The sequence below is a fragment of the Salmo salar genome, chromosome ssa22, assembly GCF_905237065.1.
Source record: "Salmo salar chromosome ssa22, Ssal_v3.1, whole genome shotgun sequence".
Taxonomy (NCBI): domain Eukaryota; kingdom Metazoa; phylum Chordata; class Actinopteri; order Salmoniformes; family Salmonidae; genus Salmo; species Salmo salar.
The window spans coordinates 54,368,314-54,392,859 of NC_059463.1; the positions used below are offsets into that span (position 1 = coordinate 54,368,314).

The 24,546-nt window shown below is 47.3% G+C and overlaps 1 protein-coding gene across 3 annotated transcripts in view; it reads right to left on the reverse strand.

Annotated features, from left to right (window-relative positions):
• The window catches only part of grip2b (glutamate receptor interacting protein 2b), a 234,409-nt gene that overhangs the window by 126,045 nt on the left and 83,818 nt on the right, over positions 1–24,546 (reverse strand). For all 3 annotated transcript variants that reach the window (XM_014168262.2, XM_045705195.1, XM_014168261.2), the window contains exons 4-8: positions 22,293–22,438; positions 18,268–18,354; positions 17,741–17,816; positions 15,726–15,871; positions 10,512–10,659 (exon numbers count right to left, since the gene is read on the reverse strand). In XM_014168262.2, the coding sequence (XP_014023737.2) occupies positions 10,512–10,659; positions 15,726–15,871; positions 17,741–17,816; positions 18,268–18,354; positions 22,293–22,438 (603 nt within the window). The remainder of the gene's footprint in view (positions 1–10,511; positions 10,660–15,725; positions 15,872–17,740; positions 17,817–18,267; positions 18,355–22,292; positions 22,439–24,546) is intronic.

The following is a 24,546-nucleotide window of genomic DNA, read 5'->3' on the forward strand; positions in this document are numbered from 1 at the left end:
CTGTCAGCTCACCTGCCCACCACACTAGCTAAGGGTCTGTCAGCTCACCTGTCCACCACACTAGCTGTGGGTCTGTCAGCTCACCTGTCCACCACACTAGCTAAGGGTCTATCAGCTCACCTGTCCACCACACTAGCTAAGGGTCTGTCAGCTCACCTGTCCACCACACTAGCTAAGGGTCTGTCAGCTCACCATTCCACCACACTAGCTAAGGGTCTGTCAGCTCACCTGTCCACCACACTAGCTATGGGTCTGTAAGCTCACCTGTCCACCACACTAGCTAAGGGTCTGTCAGCTCACCTGTCCACCACACTAGGTAATGGTCTGTCAGCTCACCTGTCCACCACACTAGTTAAGGGTCTGTCAGCTCCCCTGTCCACCACACTAGCTATGGGTCTGTCAGCTCACCTGTCCACCACACTAGCTAAGGGTCTGTCAGCTCACCTGTCCACCACACTAGCTAAGGGTCTGTCAGCTGACCTGTCCACCACACTAGCTATTGGTCTGTCAGCCCACCTGTCCACCACACTAGCTGTGGGTCTGTCAGCCCACCTGTCCACCACACTAGCTATGGGTATGTCAGCCCACCTGTCCACCACACTAGCTATGGGTCTGTCAGCTCACCTGTCCACCACACTAGCTAAGGGTCTGTCAGCCCACCTGTCCACCACACTAGCTATGGGTATGTCAGCCACCTGTCCACCACACTAGCTATGGGTCTGTCAGCTCACCTCTCCACCACACTAGCTAAGGGTCTGTCAGCTCACCTGTCCACCACACTAGCTGTGGGTCTGTCAGCCCACCTGTCCACCACACTAGCTATGGGTCTGTCAGCTCACCTGTCCACCACACTAGCTGTGGGTCTGTCAGCTCACCTGTCCACCACACTAGCTGTGGGTCTGTAGGCTCACCTGTCCACCACACTAGCTATGGGTCTGTCAGCTCACCTGTCCACCACACTAGCTGTGGGTCTGTCAGCTTTCCTGTCCACCACACTAGCTGTGGGTCTGTCAGCTCACCTGTCCACCACACTAGCTATGGGTCTGTCAGTTCACCTGTCCACCACACTAGCTAAGGGTCTGTCAGCTCACCTGTCCACCACACTAGCTGTGGGTCTGTCAGCCTACCTGTCCACCACACTAGCTATGGGTCTGTCAGCTCACCTGTCCACCACACTAGCTGTGGGTCTGTCAGCTCACCTGTCCACCACACTAGCTATGGTTCTGTCAGCCCACCTGTCCACCACACTAGCTATGGGTCTGTCAGCTCACCTGTCCACCACACTAGCTATGGGTCTGTCAGTTCACCTGTCCACCACACTAGCTATGGGTCTGTCAGCTCACCTGTCCAACACACTAGCTGTGGGTCTGTCAGCTCACCTGTCCACCACACTAGCTAAGGGTCTGTCAGCTCCCCTGTCCACCACACTAGCTATGGGTCTGTTAGCTCAGCTGTCCACCACACTAGCTAAGGGTCTGTCAGCTCACCTGCCCACCACACTAGCTAAGGGTCTGTCAGCTCACCTGTCCACCACACTAGCTGTGGGTCTGTCAGCTCACCTGTCCACCACACTAGCTAAGGGTCTATCAGCTCACCTGTCCACCACACTAGCTAAGGGTCTGTCAGCTCACCTGTCGACCACACTAGCTAAGGGTCTGTCAGCTCACCTGTCCACCACACTAGCTAAGGGTCTGTCAGCTCACCTGTCCACCACACTAGCTATGGGTCTGTCAGCTCACCTGTCCACCACACTAGCTAAGGGTCTGTCAGCTCACCTGTCCACCACACTAGCTAAGGGTCTGTCAGCCCACCTGTCCACCACACTAGCTAAGGGTCTGTCAGCTCACCTGTCCACCACACTAGTTAAGGGTCTGTCAGCTCCCCTGTCCACCACACTAGCTATGGGTCTGTCAGCTCACCTGTCCACCACACTAGCTAAGGGTCTGTCAGCTCACCTGTCCACCACACTAGCTAAGGGTCTGTCAGCTGACCTGTCCACCACACTAGCTATTGGTCTGTCAGCTCACCTGTCCACCACACTAGCTGTGGGTCTGTCAGCCCACCTGTCCACCACACTAGCTATGGGTATGTCAGCCAACCTGTCCACCACACTAGCTATGGGTATGTCAGCTCACCTGTCCACCACACTAGCTAAGGGTCTGTCAGCCACCTGTCCACTACACTAGCTATGGGTATGTCAGCTACCTGTCCACCACACTAGCTATGGGTCTGTCAGCTCACCTGTCCACCACACTAGCTATGGGTCTGTCAGCTCACCTGTCCACCACACTAGCTAAGGGTCTGTCAGCTCACCTGTCCACCACACTAGCTAAGGGTCTGTCAGCTGACCTGTCCACCACACTAGCTATTGGTCTGTCAGCCCACCTGTCCACCACACTAGCTGTGGGTCTGTCAGCCCACCTGTCCACCACACTAGCTATGGGTATGTCAGCCCACCTGTCCACCACACTAGCTATGGGTCTGTCAGCTCACCTGTCCACCACACTAGCTAAGGGTCTGTCAGCCCACCTGTCCACCACACTAGCTATGGGTATGTCAGCCACCTGTCCACCACACTAGCTATGGGTCTGTCAGCTCACCTCTCCACCACACTAGCTAAGGGTCTGTCAGCTCACCTGTCCACCACACTAGCTGTGGGTCTGTCAGCCCACCTGTCCACCAAACTAGCTATGGGTCTGTCAGCTCACCTGTCCACCACACTAGCTGTGGGTCTGTCAGCTCACCTGTCCACCACACTAGCTATGGGTCTGTCAGTTCACCTGTCCACCACACTAGCTATGGGTCTGTCAGCTCACCTGTCCAACACACTAGCTGTGGGTCTGTCAGCTCACCTGTCCACCACACTAGCTAAGGGTCTGTCAGCTCCCCTGTCCACCACACTAGCTATGGGTCTGTTAGCTCAGCTGTCCACCACACTAGCTAAGGGTCTGTCAGCTCACCTGCCCACCACACTAGCTAAGGGTCTGTCAGCTCACCTGTCCACCACACTAGCTGTGGGTCTGTCAGCTCACCTGTCCACCACACTAGCTAAGGGTCTATCAGCTCACCTGTCCACCACACTAGCTAAGGGTCTGTCAGCTCACCTGTCGACCACACTAGCTAAGGGTCTGTCAGCTCACCTGTCCACCACACTAGCTAAGGGTCTGTCAGCTCACCTGTCCACCACACTAGCTATGGGTCTGTCAGCTCACCTGTCCACCACACTAGCTAAGGGTCTGTCAGCTCACCTGTCCACCACACTAGCTAAGGGTCTGTCAGCTCACCTGTCCACCACACTAGCTAAGGGTCTGTCAGCTCACCTGTCCACCACACTAGTTAAGGGTCTGTCAGCTCCCCTGTCCACCACACTAGCTATGGGTCTGTCAGCTCACCTGTCCACCACACTAGCTAAGGGTCTGTCAGCTCACCTGTCCACCACACTAGCTAAGGGTCTGTCAGCTGACCTGTCCACCACACTAGCTATTGGTCTGTCAGCTCACCTGTCCACCACACTAGCTGTGGGTCTGTCAGCCCACCTGTCCACCACACTAGCTATGGTTATGTCAGCCAACCTGTCCACCACACTAGCTATGGGTATGTCAGCTCACCTGTCCACCACACTAGCTAAGGGTCTGTCAGCCACCTGTCCACTACACTAGCTATGGGTATGTCAGCTACCTGTCCACCACACTAGCTATGGGTCTGTCAGCTCACCTGTCCACCACACTAGCTATGGGTCTGTCAGCTCACCTGTCCACCACACTAGCTAAGGGTCTGTCAGCTCACCTGTCCACCACACTAGCTAAGGGTCTGTCAGCTGACCTGTCCACCACACTAGCTATTGGTCTGTCAGCCCACCTGTCCACCACACTAGCTGTGGGTCTGTCAGCCCACCTGTCCACCACACTAGCTATGGGTATGTCAGCCCACCTGTCCACCACACTAGCTATGGGTCTGTCAGCTCACCTGTCCACCACACTAGCTAAGGGTCTGTCAGCCCACCTGTCCACCACACTAGCTATGGGTATGTCAGCCACCTGTCCACCACACTAGCTATGGGTCTGTCAGCTCACCTCTCCACCACACTAGCTAAGGGTCTGTCAGCTCACCTGTCCACCACACTAGCTGTGGGTCTGTCAGCCCACCTGTCCACCAAACTAGCTATGGGTCTGTCAGCTCACCTGTCCACCACACTAGCTGTGGGTCTGTCAGCTCACCTGTCCACCACACTAGCTGTGGGTCTGTAGGCCCACCTGTCCACCACACTAGCTATGGGTCTGTCAGCTCACCTGTCCACCACACTAGCTGTGGGTCTGTCAGCTTTCCTGTCCACCACACTAGCTGTGGGTCTGTCAGCTCACCTGTCCACCACACTAGCTATGGGTCTGTCAGTTCACCTGTCCACCACACTAGCTAAGGGTCTGTCAGCTCACCTGTCCACCACACTAGCTGTGGGTCTGTCAGCCTACCTGTCCACCACACTAGCTATGGGTCTGTCAGCTCACCTGTCCACCACACTAGCTGTGGGTCTGTCAGCTCACCTGTCCACCACACTAGCTATGGTTCTGTCAGCCCACCTGTCCACCACACTAGCTATGGGTCTGTCAGCTCACCTGTCCACCACACTAGCTATGGGTCTGTCAGCTCACCTGTCCACCACACTAGCTATGGGTCTGTCAGCTCACCTGTCCAACACACTAGCTGTGGGTCTGTCAGCTCACCTGTCCACCACACTAGCTAAGGGTCTGTCAGCTCCCCTGTCCACCACACTAGCTATGGGTCTGTTAGCTCAGCTGTCCACCACACTAGCTAAGGGTCTGTCAGCTCACCTGCCCACCACACTAGCTAAGGGTCTGTCAGCTCACCTGTCCACCACACTAGCTGTGGGTCTGTCAGCTCACCTGTCCACCACACTAGCTAAGGGTCTATCAGCTCACCTGTCCACCACACTAGCTAAGGGTCTGTCAGCTCACCTGTCGACCACACTAGCTAAGGGTCTGTCAGCTCACCTGTCCACCACACTAGTTAAGGGTCTGTCAGCTCCCCTGTCCACCACACTAGCTATGGGTCTGTCAGCTCACCTGTCCACCACACTAGCTAAGGGTCTGTCAGCTCACCTGTCCACCACACTAGCTAAGGGTCTGTCAGCTGACCTGTCCACCACACTAGCTATTGGTCTGTCAGCTCACCTGTCCACCACACTAGCTGTGGGTCTGTCAGCCCACCTGTCCACCACACTAGCTATGGGTATGTCAGCCCACCTGTCCACCACACTAGCTATGGGTAAGTCAGCTCACCTGTCCACCACACTAGCTATGGGTCTGTCAGTTCACCTGTCCACCACACTAGCTAAGGGTCTGTCAGCTCACCTGTCCACCACACTAGCTGTGGGTCTGTCAGCCTACCTGTCCACCACACTAGCTATGGGTCTGTCAGCTCACCTGTCCACCACACTAGCTGTGGGTCTGTCAGCTCACCTGTCCACCACACTAGCTATGGTTCTGTCAGCCCACCTGTCCACCACACTAGCTATGGGTCTGTCAGCTCACCTGTCCACCACACTAGCTATGGGTCTGTCAGTTCACCTGTCCACCACACTAGCTATGGGTCTGTCAGCTCACCTGTCCAACACACTAGCTGTGGGTCTGTCAGCTCACCTGTCCACCACACTAGCTAAGGGTCTGTCAGCTCCCCTGTCCACCACACTAGCTATGGGTCTGTTAGCTCAGCTGTCCACCACACTAGCTAAGGGTCTGTCAGCTCACCTGCCCACCACACTAGCTAAGGGTCTGTCAGCTCACCTGTCCACCACACTAGCTGTGGGTCTGTCAGCTCACCTGTCCACCACACTAGCTAAGGGTCTATCAGCTCACCTGTCCACCACACTAGCTAAGGGTCTGTCAGCTCACCTGTCGACCACACTAGCTAAGGGTCTGTCAGCTCACCTGTCCACCACACTAGCTAAGGGTATGTCAGCTCACCTGTCCACCACACTAGCTATGGGTCTGTCAGCTCACCTGTCCACCACACTAGCTAAGGGTCTGTCAGCTCACCTGTCCACCACACTAGCTAAGGGTCTGTCAGCTCACCTGTCCACCACACTAGCTAAGGGTCTGTCAGCTCACCTGTCCACCACACTAGTTAAGGGTCTGTCAGCTCCCCTGTCCACCACACTAGCTATGGGTCTGTCAGCTCACCTGTCCACCACACTAGCTAAGGGTCTGTCAGCTCACCTGTCCACCACACTAGCTAAGGGTCTGTCAGCTGACCTGTCCACCACACTAGCTATTGGTCTGTCAGCTCACCTGTCCACCACACTAGCTGTGGGTCTGTCAGCCCACCTGTCCACCACACTAGCTATGGGTATGTCAGCCCACCTGTCCACCACACTAGCTATGGGTAAGTCAGCTCACCTGTCCACCACACTAGCTAAGGGTCTGTCAGCCACCTGTCCACTACACTAGCTATGGGTATGTCAGCCACCTGTCCACCACACTAGCTATGGGTCTGTCAGCTCACCTGTCCACCACACTAGCTATGGGTCTGTCAGCTCACCTGTCCACCACACTAGCTGTGGGTCTGTCAGCCCACCTGTCCACCACACTAGCTGTGGGTCTGTCAGCTCACTTGTCCACCACACTAGCTAAGGGTCTGTCAGCCTACCTGTCCACCACACTAGCTAAGGGTCTGTCAGCTCACCTGTCCACCACACTAGCTGTGGGTCTGTCAGCCCACCTGTCCACCACACTAGCTATGGGTCTGTCAGCTCACCTGTCGACCACACTAGCTGTGGGTCTGTCAGCTCACCTGTCCACCACACTAGCTGTGGGTCTGTCAGCTCACCTGTCCACCACACTAGCTATGGGTCTGTCAGCTCACCTGTCCACCACACTAGCTGTGGGTCTGTCAGCTTTCCTGTCCACCACACTAGCTGTGGGTCTGTCAGCCTACCTGTCCACCACACTAGCTAAGGGTCTGTCAGCTCACCTGTCCACCACACTAGCTGTGGGTCTGTCAGCCTACCTGTCCACCACACTAGCTATGGGTCTGTCAGCTCACCTGTCCACCACACTAGCTGTGGGTCTGTCAGCTCACCTGTCCACCACACTAGCTATGGTTCTGTCAGCCCACCTGTCCACCACACTAGCTATGGGTCTGTCAGCTCACCTGTCCACCACACTAGCTATGGGTCTGTCAGTTCACCTGTCCACCACACTAGCTATGGGTCTGTCAGCTCACCTGTCCACCACACTAGCTGTGGGTCTGTCAGCTCACCTGTCCACCACACTAGCTAAGGGTCTGTCAGCTCACCTGTCCACCACACTAGGTAAGGGTCTGTTAGCTCACCTGTCCACCACACTAGTTAAGGGTCTGTCAGCTCCCCTGTCCACCACACTAGCTATGGGTCTGTCAGCTCACCTGTCCACCACACTAGCTAAGGGTCTGTCAGCTCACCTGTCCACCACACTAGCTAAGGGTCTCTCAGCTGACCTGTCCACCACACTAGCTATTGGTCTGTCAGCTCACCTGTCCACCACACTAGCTGTGGGTCTGTCAGCCACCTGTCCACCACACTAGCTATGGGTATGTCAGCCCACCTGTCCACCACACTAGCTATGGGTCTGTCAGCTCACCTGTCCACCACACTAGCTAAGGGTCTGTCAGCCCACCTGTCCACCACACTAGCTATGGGTATGTCAGCCACCTGTCCACCACACTAGCTATGGGTCTGTCAGCTCACCTCTCCACCACACTAGCTAAGGGTCTGTCAGCTCACCTGTCCACCACACTAGCTGTGGGTCTGTCAGCCCACCTGTCCACCACACTAGCTATGGGTCTGTCAGCTCACCTGTCCACCACACTAGCTGTGGGTCTGTCAGCTCACCTGTCCACCACACTAGCTGTGGGTCTGTCAGCTTTCCTGTCCACCACACTAGCTGTGGGTCTGTCAGCCTACCTGTCCACCACACTAGCTAAGGGTCTGTCAGCTCACCTGTCCACCACACTAGCTGTGGGTCTGTCAGCCTACCTGTCCACCACACTAGCTATGGGTCTGTCAGCTCACCTGTCCACCACACTAGCTGTGGGTCTGTCAGCTCACCTGTCCACCACACTAGCTATGGTTCTGTCAGCCCACCTGTCCACCACACTAGCTATGGGTCTGTCAGCTCACCTGTCCACCACACTAGCTATGGGTCTGTCAGTTTACCTGTCCACCACACTAGCTATGGGTCTGTCAGCTCACCTGTCCACCACACTAGCTGTGGGTCTGTCAGCTCACCTGTCCACCACACTAGCTAAGGGTCTGTCAGCTCCCCTGTCCACCACACTAGCTATGGGTCTGTTAGCTCAGCTGTCCACCACACTAGCTAAGGGTCTGTCAGCTCACCTGCCCACCACACTAGCTAAGGGTCTGTCAGCTCACCTGTCCACCACACTAGCTGTGGGTCTGTCAGCTCACCTGTCCACCACACTAGCTAAGGGTCTATCAGCTCACCTGTCCACCACACTAGCTAAGGGTCTGTCAGCTCACCTGTCGACCACACTAGCTAAGGGTCTGTCAGCTCACCTGTCCACCACACTAGCTAAGGGTCTGTCAGCTCACCTGTCCACCACACTAGCTATGGGTCTGTCAGCTCACCTGTCCACCACACTAGCTAAGGGTCTGTCAGCTCACTTGTCCACCACACTAGCTAAGGGTCTGTCAGCTCACCTGTCCACCACACTAGCTAAGGGTCTGTCAGCTCACCTGTCCACCACACTAGTTAAGGGTCTGTCAGCTCCCCTGTCCACCACACTAGCTATGGGTCTGTCAGCTCACCTGTCCACCACACTAGCTGTGGGTCTGTCAGCTCACCTGTCCACCACACTAGCTAAGGGTCTGTCAGCTCACCTGTCCACCACACTAGCTGTGGGTCTGTCAGCCCACCTGTCCACCACACTAGCTATGGGTATGTCAGCCCACCTGTCCACCACACTAGCTATGGGTCTGTCAGCTCACCTGTCCACCACACTAGCTAAGGGTCTGTCAGCCCACCTGTCCACCACACTAGCTATGGGTATGTCAGCCACCTGTCCACCACACTAGCTATGGGTCTGTCAGCTCACCTGTCCACCACACTAGCTAAGGGTCTGTCAGCACACCTGTCCACCACACTAGCTGTGGGTCTGTCAGCCCACCTGTCCACCACACTAGCTATGGGTCTGTCAGCTCACCTGTCCACCACACTAGCTGTGGGTCTGTCAGCTCACCTGTCCACCACACTAGCTGAAGGTCTGTCAGCTCACCTGTCCACCACACTAGCTGTGGGTCTGTCAGCTCACCGGTCCACCACACTAGCTATGGGTATGTCAGCTCACCTGTCCACCACACTAGCTATGGGTCTGTCAGCTCACCTGTCCACCACACTAGCTAAGGGTCTGTTAGCTCAGCTGTCCACCACACTAGCTAAGGGTCTGTCAGCCCACCTGTCCACCACACTAGCTGTGGGTCTGTCAGCTCACCTGTCCACCACACTAGCTGTTGGTCTGTCAGCTCACCTGTCCACCACACTAGCTATTGGTCTGTCAGCAAACCTGTCCACCACACTAGCTATGGGTCTGTCAGCTCACCTGTCCACCACACTAGCTGTGGGTCTGTCAGCTCACCTGTCCACCACACTAGCTATGGGTCTATCAGCACACCTGTCCACCACACTAGCTGTGGGTCTGTCAGCTCACCTGTCCACCACACTAGCTGTGGGTCTGTCAGCTCACCTGTCCACCACACTAGCTGAAGGTCTGTCAGCTCACCTGTCCACCACACTAGCTAAGGGTCTGTCAGCTCACCTGTCCACCACACTAGCTATGGGTCTGTCAGCTCACCTGTCCACCACACTAGCTATGGGTCTGTCAGCTCACCTGTCCACCACACTAGCTGTGGGTCTGTCAGCCCACCTGTCCACCACACTAGCTGTGGGTCTGTCAGCCCACCTGTCCACCACACTAGCTGTGGGTATGTCAACTCACCTGTCCACCACACTAGCTATGGATCTGTCAGCCCACCTGTCCACCACACTAGCTGTGGGTCTGTCAGCTCACCTGTCCACCACACTAGCTGTGGGTCTGCAGCTCACCTGTCCACCACACTAGCTATGGGTCTGTCAGCGCACCTGTCCACCACACTAGCTATGGGTCTGTCAGCTCACCTGTCCACCACACTAGCTATGGGTCTGTCAGCTCACCTGTCCACCACACTAGCTATGGGTCTGTCAGCTCACCTGTCCACCACACTAGCTGTGGGTCTGTCAGCTCACCTGTCCACCACACTAGCTAAGGGTCTGTCAGATCACCTGTCCACCACACTAGCTAAGGGTCTGTCTGTTCACCTGTCCACCACACTAGCTGTGGGTCTGTCAGTGCACCTGTCCACCACACTAGCTATGGGTCTATCAGCACACCTGTCCACCACACTAGCTGTGGGTCTGTCAGCTCACCTGTCCACCACACTAGCTGTGGGTCTGTCAGCTCACCTGTCCACCACACTAGCTGCTTTGATCCTGTCGATGACGATGACCTGTTTGTTCCTGTGGGTGGCGGTTGTCAAGGTGATACCCAGAGCTGCCCCCGGTGATTTGGCGATCTCCACCAATAGGGGACCAGATGCATTAATCACAGTATCTGAAAGGCACAGATGAAGATTGAATTTAATACAGTTGCGGTAGTATTGGTAGAACAATTATCACAATATTCATGCAATGCTCTTGCACTTTCTTTTGATAATTAGTCAGAAAAAAGCTGTTCCACAGTACAGGGTTTTAACAATGTTTTAGTGCCTGTAACTGTATGATGACAATGATATGGCATTCAGATTCCACCTCCCAGACAGTTATTATAATCAGGAGTTAACAGCAGGAACATGGGACAATTATCAGCCATTTTAGTCCAGGGCAGTTCGGTTCAGGCCCACGAGGTACTGAAGTACCGCTGCTTTCCTTTTTCACCTGGAAATAATTGGTCAATTATTGTCATTAATTGTCCAGAGAGGTCTGACTCAGTCTCTGATTAGAGGGGAAGCATGAAAACCAGCAGTACCGCAGCCAGGAAAATACAGCTATCGATTAATGCTTTTGTACACTATATTCAAAGTTGGTTGTAATATTCTGTGGTGGTAGTTGGTTTTTGCATTCTGTGGTGGTAGTTGGTTGTTGTATTCTGTGGTGGTAGTAGGTTGTTGTATTCTGTGGTGGTAGTTGGTTGTTGTATTCTGTGGTGGTAGTTGGTTGTAATATTCTGTGGTGGTAGTTGGTTTTTGCATTCTGCGGTGGTAGTTGGTTGTTGTATTCTGTGGTGGTAGTTGGTTGTTGTATTCTGTGGTGGTAGTTGGTTTTTGCATTCTGTGGTGGTAGTTGGTTGTTGTATTCTGTGGTGGTAGTTGGTTGTAATATTCTGTGGTGGTAGTTGGTTGTTGTATTCTGTGGTGGTAGTTGGTTGTAATATTCTGTGGTGGTAGTTGGTTGTTGTATTCTGTGGTGTTAGCTGGTTGTTGTATTCTGTGGTGGTAGTTGGTTTTAATATTCTGTGGTGGTAGTTGGTTGTTGTATTCTGTGGTGGTAGCTGGTTGTTGTATTCTGTGGTGGTAGCTGGTTGTTGTATTCTGTGGTGGTAGTAGGTTGTTGTATTCTGTGGTGGTAGTTGGTTGTTGTATTCTGTGGTGGTAGTTGGTTGTAATATTCTGTGGTGGTAGTTGGTTTTTGCATTCTGCGGTGGTAGTTGGTTGTTGTATTCTGTGGTGGTAGTTGGTTGTTGTATTCTGTGGTGGTAGTTGGTTTTTGCATTCTGTGGTGGTAGTTGGTTGTTGTATTCTGTGGTGGTAGTTGGTTGTAATATTCTGTGGTGGTAGTTGGTTGTTGTATTCTGTGGTGGTAGTTGGTTGTAATATTCTGTGGTGTTAGCTGGTTGTTGTATTCTGTGGTGGTAGTTGGTTGTAATATTCTGTGGTGGTAGTTGGTTGTTGTATTCTGTGGTGGTAGCTGGTTGTTGTATTCTGTGGTGGTAGTTGGTTGTTGTATTCTGTGGTGGTAGTTGGTTGTTGTATTCTGTGGTGGTAGCTGGCTGTTGTATTCTGTGGTGGTAGCTGGTTGTTGTATTCTGTGGTGGTAGTTGGTTTTAATATTCTGTGGTGTTAGCTGGTTGTTGTATTCTGTGGTGGTAGCTGGTTGTTGTATTCTGTGGTGGTAGTTGGTTTTAATATTCTGTGGTGGTAGTTGGTTGTTGTATTCTGTGGTGGTAGCTGGTTGTTGTATTCTGTGGTGGTAGTTGGTTTTTGCATTCTGTGGTGGTAGTTGGTTGTTGTATTCTGTGGTGGTAGTTGGTTGTAATATTCTGTGGTGGTAGTTGGTTGTTGTATTCTGTGGTGGTAGTTGGTTGTAATATTCTGTGGTGGTAGTTGGTTGTTGTATTCTGTGGTGTTAGCTGGTTGTTGTATTCTGTGGTGGTAGTTGGTTTTAATATTCTGTGGTGGTAGTTGGTTGTTGTATTCTGTGGTGGTAGCTGGTTGTTGTATTCTGTGGTGGTAGCTGGTTGTTGTATTCTGTGGTGGTAGTAGGTTGTTGTATTCTGTGGTGGTAGTTGGTTGTTGTATTCTGTGGTGGTAGTTGGTTGTAATATTCTGTGGTGGTAGTTGGTTTTTGCATTCTGCGGTGGTAGTTGGTTGTTGTATTCTGTGGTGGTAGTTGGTTGTTGTATTCTGTGGTGGTAGTTGGTTTTTGCATTCTGTGGTGGTAGTTGGTTGTTGTATTCTGTGGTGGTAGTTGGTTGTAATATTCTGTGGTGGTAGTTGGTTGTTGTATTCTGTGGTGGTAGTTGGTTGTAATATTCTGTGGTGTTAGCTGGTTGTTGTATTCTGTGGTGGTAGTTGGTTGTAATATTCTGTGGTGGTAGTTGGTTGTTGTATTCTGTGGTGGTAGCTGGTTGTTGTATTCTGTGGTGGTAGTTGGTTGTTGTATTCTGTGGTGGTAGTTGGTTGTTGTATTCTGTGGTGGTAGCTGGCTGTTGTATTCTGTGGTGGTAGCTGGTTGTTGTATTCTGTGGTGGTAGTTGGTTTTAATATTCTGTGGTGTTAGCTGGTTGTTGTATTCTGTGGTGGTAGCTGGTTGTTGTATTCTGTGGTGGTAGTTGGTTTTAATATTCTGTGGTGGTAGTTGGTTGTTGTATTCTGTGGTGGTAGCTGGTTGTTGTATTCTGTGGTGGTAGCTGGTTGTTGTATTCTGTGGTGGTAGTTGGTTTTAATATTCTGTGGTGTTAGCTGGTTGTTGTATTCTGTGGTGGTAGCTGGTTGTTGTATTCTGTGGTGGTAGCTGGTTGTTGTATTCTGTGGTGGTAGCTGGTTGTAATATTGGATGATAGGGAATGGATGTTGGAGGAGTAAAAGACAACAACAGCTGTTTCCATTGTCTCCTTCTTTAACCACAGATCTGCAGCTAGCTAAGCGTATTTACCATTTACCACACACTGTACTCAATAGGGGGGCTTACTTTCTGCAGATTTGATATATACGAAGAGAACACGCAACCTTTTGTAACCGAGTTAGTCTGCTGTGTCTGCCTGGGACCCAGTCCCAGTACATAATTCTACCATGTCAGAGAACCCTGTCTAAAGGGAGACTGGGGGGAGTACTTCTCCCTGTTCCAGGCTTAGTGGGCGTGGCTCGCTAGGGCGGGCTGTTGGCAAGGTGTTAAAGATTGTTCTGGAAAAATCTAATTAGCAAGTGGCAACACTGGGTAGTCACTTTAACCTCAATACTGGGGGAGGGATTGAAGGGTCTCCAGTCTGCCACTCAGCCAGATAGAAAACCTGCTATTTGAGATTCACAATTAAACAAAACAAGGAGAGAGCACTCCCTACCACAGAGAGTAGCAGGAGTGCCACTTAACTTTTGACTTCTGTCTAAGAACGAACACAATGTTTCTCTAGAGCAGAGGGTTTTTTTTCAATCTGAAGTTGAAGTCTACCAGACGCCCCTAACTCCATGCATATTACTACATTAATATTACTTCATTAACATTACTACATTAATATTACTTCATTAATATTACTCCATGAGTATTACTACATTAATATTACTCCATGAGTGTTACTACATTAATATTACTACATTAATATTACTACATGAATATTACTACGTTAATATTACTTCATTAACATTACTACATTAATATTACTCCATGAGTATTACTACATTAATATTACTACATTAATATTACTACATTAATATTACCCCATGAATATTACTCCATTAATATTACTTCATTAACATTACTACATTAATATTATTCCATGAGTATTACTACATTAATATTACTCCATGAATATTACTACATTAATATTACTCCATGAATATTACTACATTAATTTTACTTCATTAGCATTACTACGTTAATATTACTCCATGAGTATTACTACATTAATATTACTCCATGAATAGTACTACATTAATATTACTTCATTAGCATTACTACATTAATATTACTCCATGAGTATTACTACATTAATATTACTCCATGAATATTACTACATTAATATTACTTCATTAACATTACTACATTAATATTACTCCATGAGTATTACTGCATTAATATTACTCCATGAATAGTACTACATTAATATTACTACATGAATATTACTACATTAATCGTACTTCATTAGCATTACTACATTAATATTACTCCATGAGTATTACTACATTAATATTACTCCATTAATATTACTACATTAATATTACTCCATGAATATTACTCCATTAATATTACTTCATTAACGTTACTACATTAATATTACTCCATGAGTATTACTACATTAATATTACTCCATGAATATTACTCCATTAATATTACTCCATGCATATTACTACATTAATATTACTCCATGAATATTACTACATTAATATTACTACATTAATATTACTTCATTAACATTACTACATTAATATTACATTACATTACATTTACATGTACATTTAAGTCATTTAGCTTACAAATTGGTGCATTCACCTTATGATATCCAGTGGAACAACCACTTTACAATAGTGCATCTAAATCTTTTAAGGGGGGGGTTAGAAGGATTACTTTATCCTATCCCAGGTATTCCTTGAAGAGGTGGGGTTTCAGGTGTCTCCGGAAGGTGGTGATTGACTCCGCTGTCCTGGCGTCGTGAGGGAGCTTGTTCCACCATTGGGGTGCCAGAGCAGCGAACAGTTTTGACTGGGCTGACTGGGCTGGACTTCATTAACATTACTTCATTAACATTTCTACATTAATATTACTACATGAATATTATTCCATGAATATTATTTCATGCATATTACTCCATGCATATTACTACATTCATATTACTACATTCATATTACTACATTCATATTACTCCATGAATACTACTCCATGAATATTACTCCATGAATAATACACCATGAATATTACCCCATGAATATTACTCCATGAATACTCCCCCATGAATATTACACCATGAATACTACCTCATGAATATTACTCCATGAATATTATTCCATTTCACATTTCAGTGAGGTGAAACAAACAAATAAAAAAAGTTAAATGAAGTAAACATTCAGTCTGGATGCCAGACAACGAACAGTCAGAAGAAATTACTTTATTTATTTAATTATTACTTATTTATTTCTCCAGGAGAGTTTTCTCTGATGGAGTATATCATATCTCTATGGTTTATCTTACCCATGATAGAGACGTCATATTCGATCTGGAAAAGGGCCTCCTGACCACACTGGTTGAGCACGGTGAGGGCATCTCCATGGTTGGCACTGTGGAGAGGTACCCCGTCAACACTCATCAGACGGTCGCCCGGCTTCAGAGTGCTCTCTCTACAGGGGTACATGGTACAGGGACAAGGAGAGAGAGGGAAATAGAAAGAGAAAGAGAAAGAGAGAGACAGAGAGAGAGAAAGACAGAGAGAGAGAGAGAGAGTAAGAGAGACAAACAGGGAGAGGGGAGAAAGGGAGAGGAGAGGCAGGGAGAGGAGAGAGACAGGGAGAGGAGAGAGACAGGGAAAGGAGAGAGACAGGGAGAGTAGAGAAACAGGGAGAGGATAGAGAAAGAAAAAGGGAAGAGATGGGCAGAGATGGGACACTGTTGTTTGGTTCAATAAACAGGGATAGATTCATTAGTATATCCAGGTTTTGTTGCTGGCCATGTGACCTAACCAGGAACAACCTAGTGAAAATATGTTATACAAGACACACATAGATGCGCAGATCCTTTTTACGGGGTGGGCAATCACAAACCCATGGCTTTTCTTTTTGATGTATGTGAAAGGTAAAGCAAAGCAAAAAACTGTTTACAAAAACTGTCACATTAGACATTTGTAAATTAATATGGCTTCTATCCAACCAAACTATTAAGGAATTCTACACAACTTAGATCCTGGCGACAAGTATTAATGGAAGACAACCACAGTCACTGGAGACAACAGATACAGAGGAACATTGACTGAACCAAAGGCACAGAGAGGAAAGATGCCTCAGACAGCTACACCCTACAGTCTTGTGGGTCAAAGGGGGAGGGAGAGGGAGAGGGAGAGAGAGGGAGAGAGAGAGAGGGATAGAGAGAGAGAGAGGAACAGAGAGAGCGAGAGAGAGAAAGAGTGAGAGAGAGAGAGAGAGAGAGAGAGGGAGGGACAGAGAAAGAGCGGGACAGAGGAAGAGAGAAACAGAGAGAGAAGGATGGGAAAGAAGAAGGACAGGGACAGAGGGGGTGAGGAGAGGGAGGAGAAGGAGAATAATTGCATGTTCTGTTCCAGTTTCTGCGACCTGTCACATGGTATTTAAGGGGCCGCATCTCAAACAATGTTCTGTAACTACATTCTGACTATCTTACAAATGGCAGAGAAAACCCAAGCAGCATTTCCATTCCCTCTGCCAAGTGGCACACTGAATAAATCCAGTTTCATTACGGCAGGAAGAGAGCACTCTGTTAGATCTCCTCTCCACTCCTCTTTTCTTCTCTCCTCTCATTTATTTCCCTCTCCTCTCTTCTCTCTTTTCATCTCCTTTCCTTCTACCTCTCCTCTCTTTTCTTCTCTTGTCCTCTCTTCTCTTCCCCTCCTCTCGTCCTCTTTTCTCTTCTCCTCAACTCTCTTCTTTTCTCTTCCCCTCCTCTCTTGTCCTCTCTTCTCCTCTCATTTCTTCTCCTCTTCTCTCCTCTTCTCTCTTCTCCTCTCCTCCTTTCTTTTCCTTTCCTCTCATCTCCACTGTCTCTACTTCTACCTCTCCTCTTCTCTCTTCAATTCTCCTCTTCTCTCCTTCTACCTCTCCTCTCTCCCCACTCTTCTCCGACATTTCTCATCTCGCTTATTTTACAATTGGATGGGAAGAGAGGAAAAAGGGAAAACACAGGCATATGTAACGAGCGCCAGACAAAATATTCAGGAGACATATTCATATATTCAATATCCCTCTCAGCCAAACAGAACAAAGTTAACACAGGCTCTCAGATGACACCAATAGTGCACTACATTTAGACCCTATATAGTGTACTATAAAATAGCTCGAGGGGATATGTACTGAACTGCAGCTGACCCTGTGCCCCTTCTCAAAAATAAGTATTGTATCTTGTGGTAGCAAAGCTCAAGACAACATTCCTGACATACCAAAGCTGGTCAAAATAAAGTAATATTCTATTTCATTTTATATGGGGAATAGGATACCATATGTGACTCAGGTGTTCCACCATACCTGTCTGCAGGACCTCCCGGCCGGACGTACGTCACCACTAGGGGGCGTGATTTGTTCCAGTCTTCGTGCGAGCCCCCTGAAACGTCACATGTAACAGACCTGGTGAGGAAGCGGTTTGGTAATACAGGTCTCGCATTACTTTTAATAAGGCATTTACCTAACAAACATCTGCATAAAAACATTGTTAACCAATAAAGGAAGCATCGGAATGTGTGGTCATATTTTACTCTGTTTCGCTAATCCTTTCAGACGCTAACAGCTAAAAATAATCTTCCATGCTAACTGTGCAGTTAATCTTGGATTGATTTCCCTACAGCTCAAATTACTCAGTATTTTATTGGGCTGTGGATGGCGTTGTTAGGAAATTAGCAATTCCAAGTGGGGACACTGTTGAAACTGCTGAGGCTAGCTTAAATCAATTTGAGTGTGCTTCTTTATGGGTTAGGGTTAGGGTTAGTGACTGGAACATAGTCAAATTAACCAGTAGAAGACAAGAGGAAAACAGGATCTGTGACATAGTATAGTACCTCTCATGACGAAGCCGAAGCTGGTCCCTTCTTTGTGCAAACATATCTCGATTGTCTTGGAAATCACACCTGATGTGCTGTCTGGTGCTGGAGGAGAACCAGAGAGAGAGAGAAAGGAATGGGACAGGTACAGGTAGGGGGGGTCAGGACAGAGGTACAGGTAGGGGGGGTCAGGACAGAGGTACAGGTAGGGGGGGTCAGGACAGAGGTACAGGTAGGGGGGGTCAGGACAGAGGTACAGGTAGGGATGGGTTAGGACAGAGGTACAGGTAGGGGGGTTCAGGACAGAGGTACAGGTAGGGGGGGTCAGGACAGAGGTACAGGTAGGGGGGTCAGGACAGAGGTACAGGTAGGGGGGGTCAGGACAGAGGTACAGGTAGGGGGGTTCAGGACAGAGGTACAGGTAGGGGGGTTCAGGACAGAGGTACAGGTAGGGGGGGTTAGGACAGAGGTACAGGTAGGGGGGGTCAGGACAGAGGTACAGGTAGGGGGGGTCAGGACAGAGGTACAGGTAGGGGGGGTCAGGACAGAGGTACAGGTAGGGGGGGTCAGGACAGAGGTACAGGTAGGGGCGTTCAGGACAGAGGTACAGGTAGGGGGGGTTAGGACAGAGGTACAGGTAGGGGGGAGAGAGAGTTATAATACGACATTTATGACATTTGAAATGTCTTTATTCTTTTGGAACTTTTGTGAGTGTAATGTTTAATGTTAATTTGTATTGTTTATTTAACTTTTGTTTACTATCTACTTCACTTGCTTTGGCAATGTTAACATGTGTTTCCCATGCCAATAAAGCCCTTAAATTGAAATTGAATTGAGAGGGAGAAAGAGTGAGAGAGAGAGAGAGAGAGAGAGAGAGAGTGTGAGAGAGAGAGAGAGAGAGAGAGAGATCAAAAGAAAGAAAGAAAGGGAGCGAGTGAGATAAAGGTAGAAGGAGGGAGAGAGAGAGAGAGAGAGAGACTATTTGCACATCGTTACAACACTGTATATAGACATAATATGACATTTGTAATGTCTTTATTCTTTTGAAACTTCTGTATGTGTAATGTCTACTGTTAATTTGTATTGTTTATTATCTACTTCACTTGCTTTGGCAAGGTTAACATATGTTTCCCATGCCAATAAAGCCCTTGAATTGAATTGAGAGAGAGAAAGGTAGAAGCAGGGAGAGAGAGAGAAAAAGTTAGGAGGGAGAGTGACAGAAAGAAATAGAGAGAGAGAGAAAAAAAATGTCAAAATAATAAAACAATTGGAGAGTGTAATTTCCCCAAATTTGAAACCCTTATTGAAGGCTTATTGAGAGACAGCGATAGATTGAGAGCAAGAAATAGAAGGATTAGAGGGAGAGAAAGAGAGAGGGATAAAGAGAGAAAGGTACAGAGAAGTACAGAATGGTAGTGAGAGGCATATGAATGATGTCACCGCCGTTAAATCATAGGTTTTACTGGGCTAGTCCCCAGTAACCGACGAACAGCAATGATACATAGACAGAATATTATTACAAATCTGTAAGGTCATGCAGAATTGGTTAGGCTTGTAAAGTTCAAATGGTAGTGTTAAATGTCTGTTTTACTAGAATGGCAGATCGGGGAACACATAGAGATGTCTTATTGGCAACACTGATATCATACTGGCAGACCACGTAAACTGAGCAGGTAAAACTCTTGGCTGTATCTGATAACTGGGGCTTGTAGTATCTGATAACTGAGACCTGTGGTACCTGATAACTGGGGTCTATAATACCTGATAACTGGGGTCTGGAATACCTGATAACTGGGGTCTGTAATACCTGATAACTGGGGTCTGGAATACCTGATAATTGGGGTCTGTAGTATCTGAACACTGGGGTCTGTAGTATCTGAACACTGGGGTCTGTAGTATCTGATAACTGGGATCTGTAGTACCTGATAACTGGGATCTGTAGTACCTGATAACTGGGGTCTGTAATACCTGATAACTGGGGTCTGTAATACCTGATAACTGGGGTCTATAATACCTGATAACTGGGGTCTATAGTACCTGATAACTGGGGTCTGTAATACCTGATAACTGGGGTCTGTAGTATCTGATAACTGGGGTCTATAATACCTGATAACTGGGGTCTGTAGTACCTGATAACTGGGGTCTATAATACCTGAACACTGGGGTCTGTAGTACCTGATAACTGGGGTATGTAGTACCTGAACACTGGGGTCTGTAGTACCTGATAACTGGGGTCTGTAATACCTGATAACTGGGGTCTATAATACCTGATAACTGGGGCATGTAGAACCTGATAACTGGGGTCTATAATAGCAGATAACTGGGGTATGTAGTACCTGAACACTGGGGTCTGTAGTATCTGATAACTGGGGTCTGTAGTACCTGATAACTGGGGTCTGTAGTACCTGATAACTGGGGTCTATAATACCTGATAACTGGGGTCTGTAATACCTGATAACTGGGGTCTATAGTACCTGATAACTGGGGTCTATAGTACCTGATAACTGGGGTCTGTAATACCTGATAACTGGGGTCTATAGTACCTGATAACTGGGGTCTATAGTACCTGATAACTGGGGTCTATAGTACCTGATAACTGGGGTCTATAGCACCTGATAACTGGGGTCTGTAATACCTGATAACTGGGGTCTGTAGTATATGATAACTGGGGTCTGTAATACCTGATAACTGGGACCTGTAGTACCTGATAACTGGGACCTGTAGTACCTGATAACTGGGACCTGTAGTACCTGATAACTGGGGTCTGTAGTATCTGATAACTGGGGTCTATAATACCTGATAACTGGGACCTGTAGTACCTGATAACTGGGGTCTGTAGTATCTGATAACTGGGACCTGTAGTACCTGATAACGGTGACCTGTAGTACCTGAAAACTGGGGTCTGTAATACCTGATAACTGGGGTCTGTAATACCTGATAACTGGGGTCTGTAATACCTGATAACTGGGGTCTGTAGTATCTGATAACTGGGGTCTGTAGTACCTGATAACTGGGGTCTGTAGTACCTGATAACTGGGGCCTGCAATACCTGATAACTGGGGTCTGTAATACCTGATAACTGGGGTCTGCAGTATCTGATAACTGGGGTCTGTAGTATCTGATAACTGGGGTCTGTAATACCTGATAACTGGGGTCTGTAGTATCTGATAACTGGGGTCTGTAGTACCTGATAACTGGGGTCTGTAGTACCTGATAACTGGGGCCTGTAATACCTGATAACTGGGGTCTGTAATACCTGATAACTGGGGTCTGCAGTATCTGATAACTGGGACCTGTAGTACCTGATAACTGGGGTCTGTAGTACCTGATAACTGGGGTCTGTAGTACCTGATAACTGGGACCTGTAGTACCTGATAACTGGGGTCTATAGTATCTGATAACTGGGGTCTGTAGTACCTGATAACTGGGGTCTGTAGTACCTGATAACTGGGGTCTGTAGTACCTGATAACTGGGACCTGTAGTACCTGATAACTGGGGTCTATAGTATCTGATAACTGGGGTCTGTAGTACCTGATAACTGGGGTCTGTAGTACCTGATAACTGGGACCTGTAGTACCTGATAACTGGGGTCTATAGTATCTGGTAACTGGGGTCTGTAGTATCTGATAACTGGGGTCTATAGTACCTGATAACTGGGGTCTATAATACCTGATAACTGGGGTCTATAGTATCTGATAACTAGGGTCTGTAGTACCTGATAACTGGGACCTGTAGTACCTGATAACTGGGACCTGTAGTACCTGATAACTGGGGTCTATAGTATCTGATAACTGGGGTCTATAGTATCTGATAACTGGGACCTGTAGTACCTGATAACTGGGACCTGTAGTACCTGATAACTGGGGTCTATAGTATCTGATAACTGGGGTCTGTAATACCTGATAACTGGGGTCTGTAGTACCTGATAACTGGGACCTGTAGTACCTGATAACTGGGGTCTATAGTATCTGATAACTGGGGTCTAGACTAAGGAAAAGAGAAATCAACCATCAATCAATCAATCAAATCAAGCTGCTCCTACCTGAAGGGGGCAGTTCGTACTCTACTTCCAGCACCACTCGTTCTCCCACGTTCTTCAACAGACTGATGATCTCTTCATGTCTCAGCTTGGTCAGGTTGATACCATTCACTGACTTGATGTAGTCGCCAACATTCAGCTGATCACTCCTGTTAGACAGGAGGACAAAGACATACAGTATTATCTAGCTGATATTTATAGATCCGGCCTTTCATTAAACCTTTAGGCCACAGGATCGACGACAGATAAATAACAAGGGGTTGATTCATATCTATAATGCTAAACATAATTTAAAATGATTACTTTCATAATCAATAACAATCAAGTTCTGTAGTATGGCAACTATAAAATAAGATTGATTGTCTCCTGTATATCTTCTCAGTGGCTTGCTACAGAGAGTTAACATATGTTCATTTAGATGGTAATTAGGAATGTTATTTATTTTCTCTCCCCCTTGGGTACACACACACACACACACACACACACACACACACACACACACACACACACACACACACACACACACACACACACACACACACACACACACACACACACACACACACACACACACACACACACACACACACACACCTGGGGCCTTGGCAATTTGGCACAATGATGCCTATCAAAAATATATTACCAACCCAGCAGTAGTCTCCTCGCTTCAGGGAGAAAACACATTTCAGGACAAACATTCTATTTCATACATTCTACAACACAACATTCTGGTTCCAATATATTCTACAACACAACATTCTGGTTCCATTATATTCTACAACACAACATTCTGGTTCCATTATATTCTAAAACACAACATTCTGGTTCCATTATATTCGACAAAACAACATTCTGGTTCCATTATATTCTAAAACACAACATTCTGGTTCCATTATATTCGACAAAACAACATTCTGGTTCCATTATATTCTACAACAAAACATTCTGGTTCCATTATATTCTACAACACAACATTCTGGTTCCATTATATTCTAAAACACAACATTCTGGTTCCATTATATTCTACAACACAACATTCTGGTTCCATTATATTCTACAACACAACATTCTGGTTCCATTATATTCTAAAACACAACATTCTGGTTCCATTATATTCTAAAACACAACATTCTGGTTCCATTATATTCTACAACACAACATTCTGGTTCCATTATATTCTACAACACAACATTCTGGTTCCATTATATTCTACAACACAACATTCTGGTTCCATTATATTCTAAAACACAACATTCTGGTTCCATTATATTCTACAACACAACATTCTGGTTCCATTATATTCTACAACACAACATTCTGGTTCCATTATATTCTAAAACACAACATTCTGGTTCCATTATATTATACAACACAACATTCTGGTTCCATTATATTCTAAAACACAACATTCTGGTTCCATTATATTCTACAACACAACATTCTGGTTCCATTATATTCTACAACACAACATTCTGGTTCCATTATATTCTACAACACAACATTCTGGTTCCATTATATTCTACAACACAACATTCTGGTTCCATTATATTCTACAACACAACATTCTGGTTCCATTATATTCTACAAAACAACATTCTGGTTCCATTATATTCTACAACACAACATTCTGGTTCCATTATATTCTACAGCACAACATTCTGGTTCCATTATATTCTACAGGACAACATTCTGGTTCCATTATATTCTACAACACAACATTCTGGTTCCATTATATTCTACAGGACAACATTCTGGTTCCATTATATTCTACAACACAACATTCTGGTTCCATTATATTCTACAACACAACATTCTGGTTGCAAGTTCCACACAGACAAACAGATAGGACCAGACAGAGTTATTATATTATAATGTTTTGGCCCATCCACCAGATAAGAGTTAATCGATGCGTTCCTTGTTGGTTGTGAGAGAGTGCCAGATAGATAACTTTTGGTTTGAAGTATTGAAGGCGGACTCCCCCGGAAAAGGTTTTTTGATGTTTCGTATAATAGGATTGTGAGGTAGAGCGGTAGGAGTCAGAGAGTTTCAGGGAGGCGAGTTTGTCAAAAGGTAGAGAATGTCAATGAAATACTCCATCTGACAAAGTCCTCTCCTCTCCTACTGTACAAACAAATGTAATTCCACCTACTGTACATAGAATAATACTATGATGTTGCAAGCTACTTAACATTGGAAGTGAAAACATAAAGTAAGCTCCTTTGATGCTTCTCCTAGATGAGGACTTCTCACACACCCA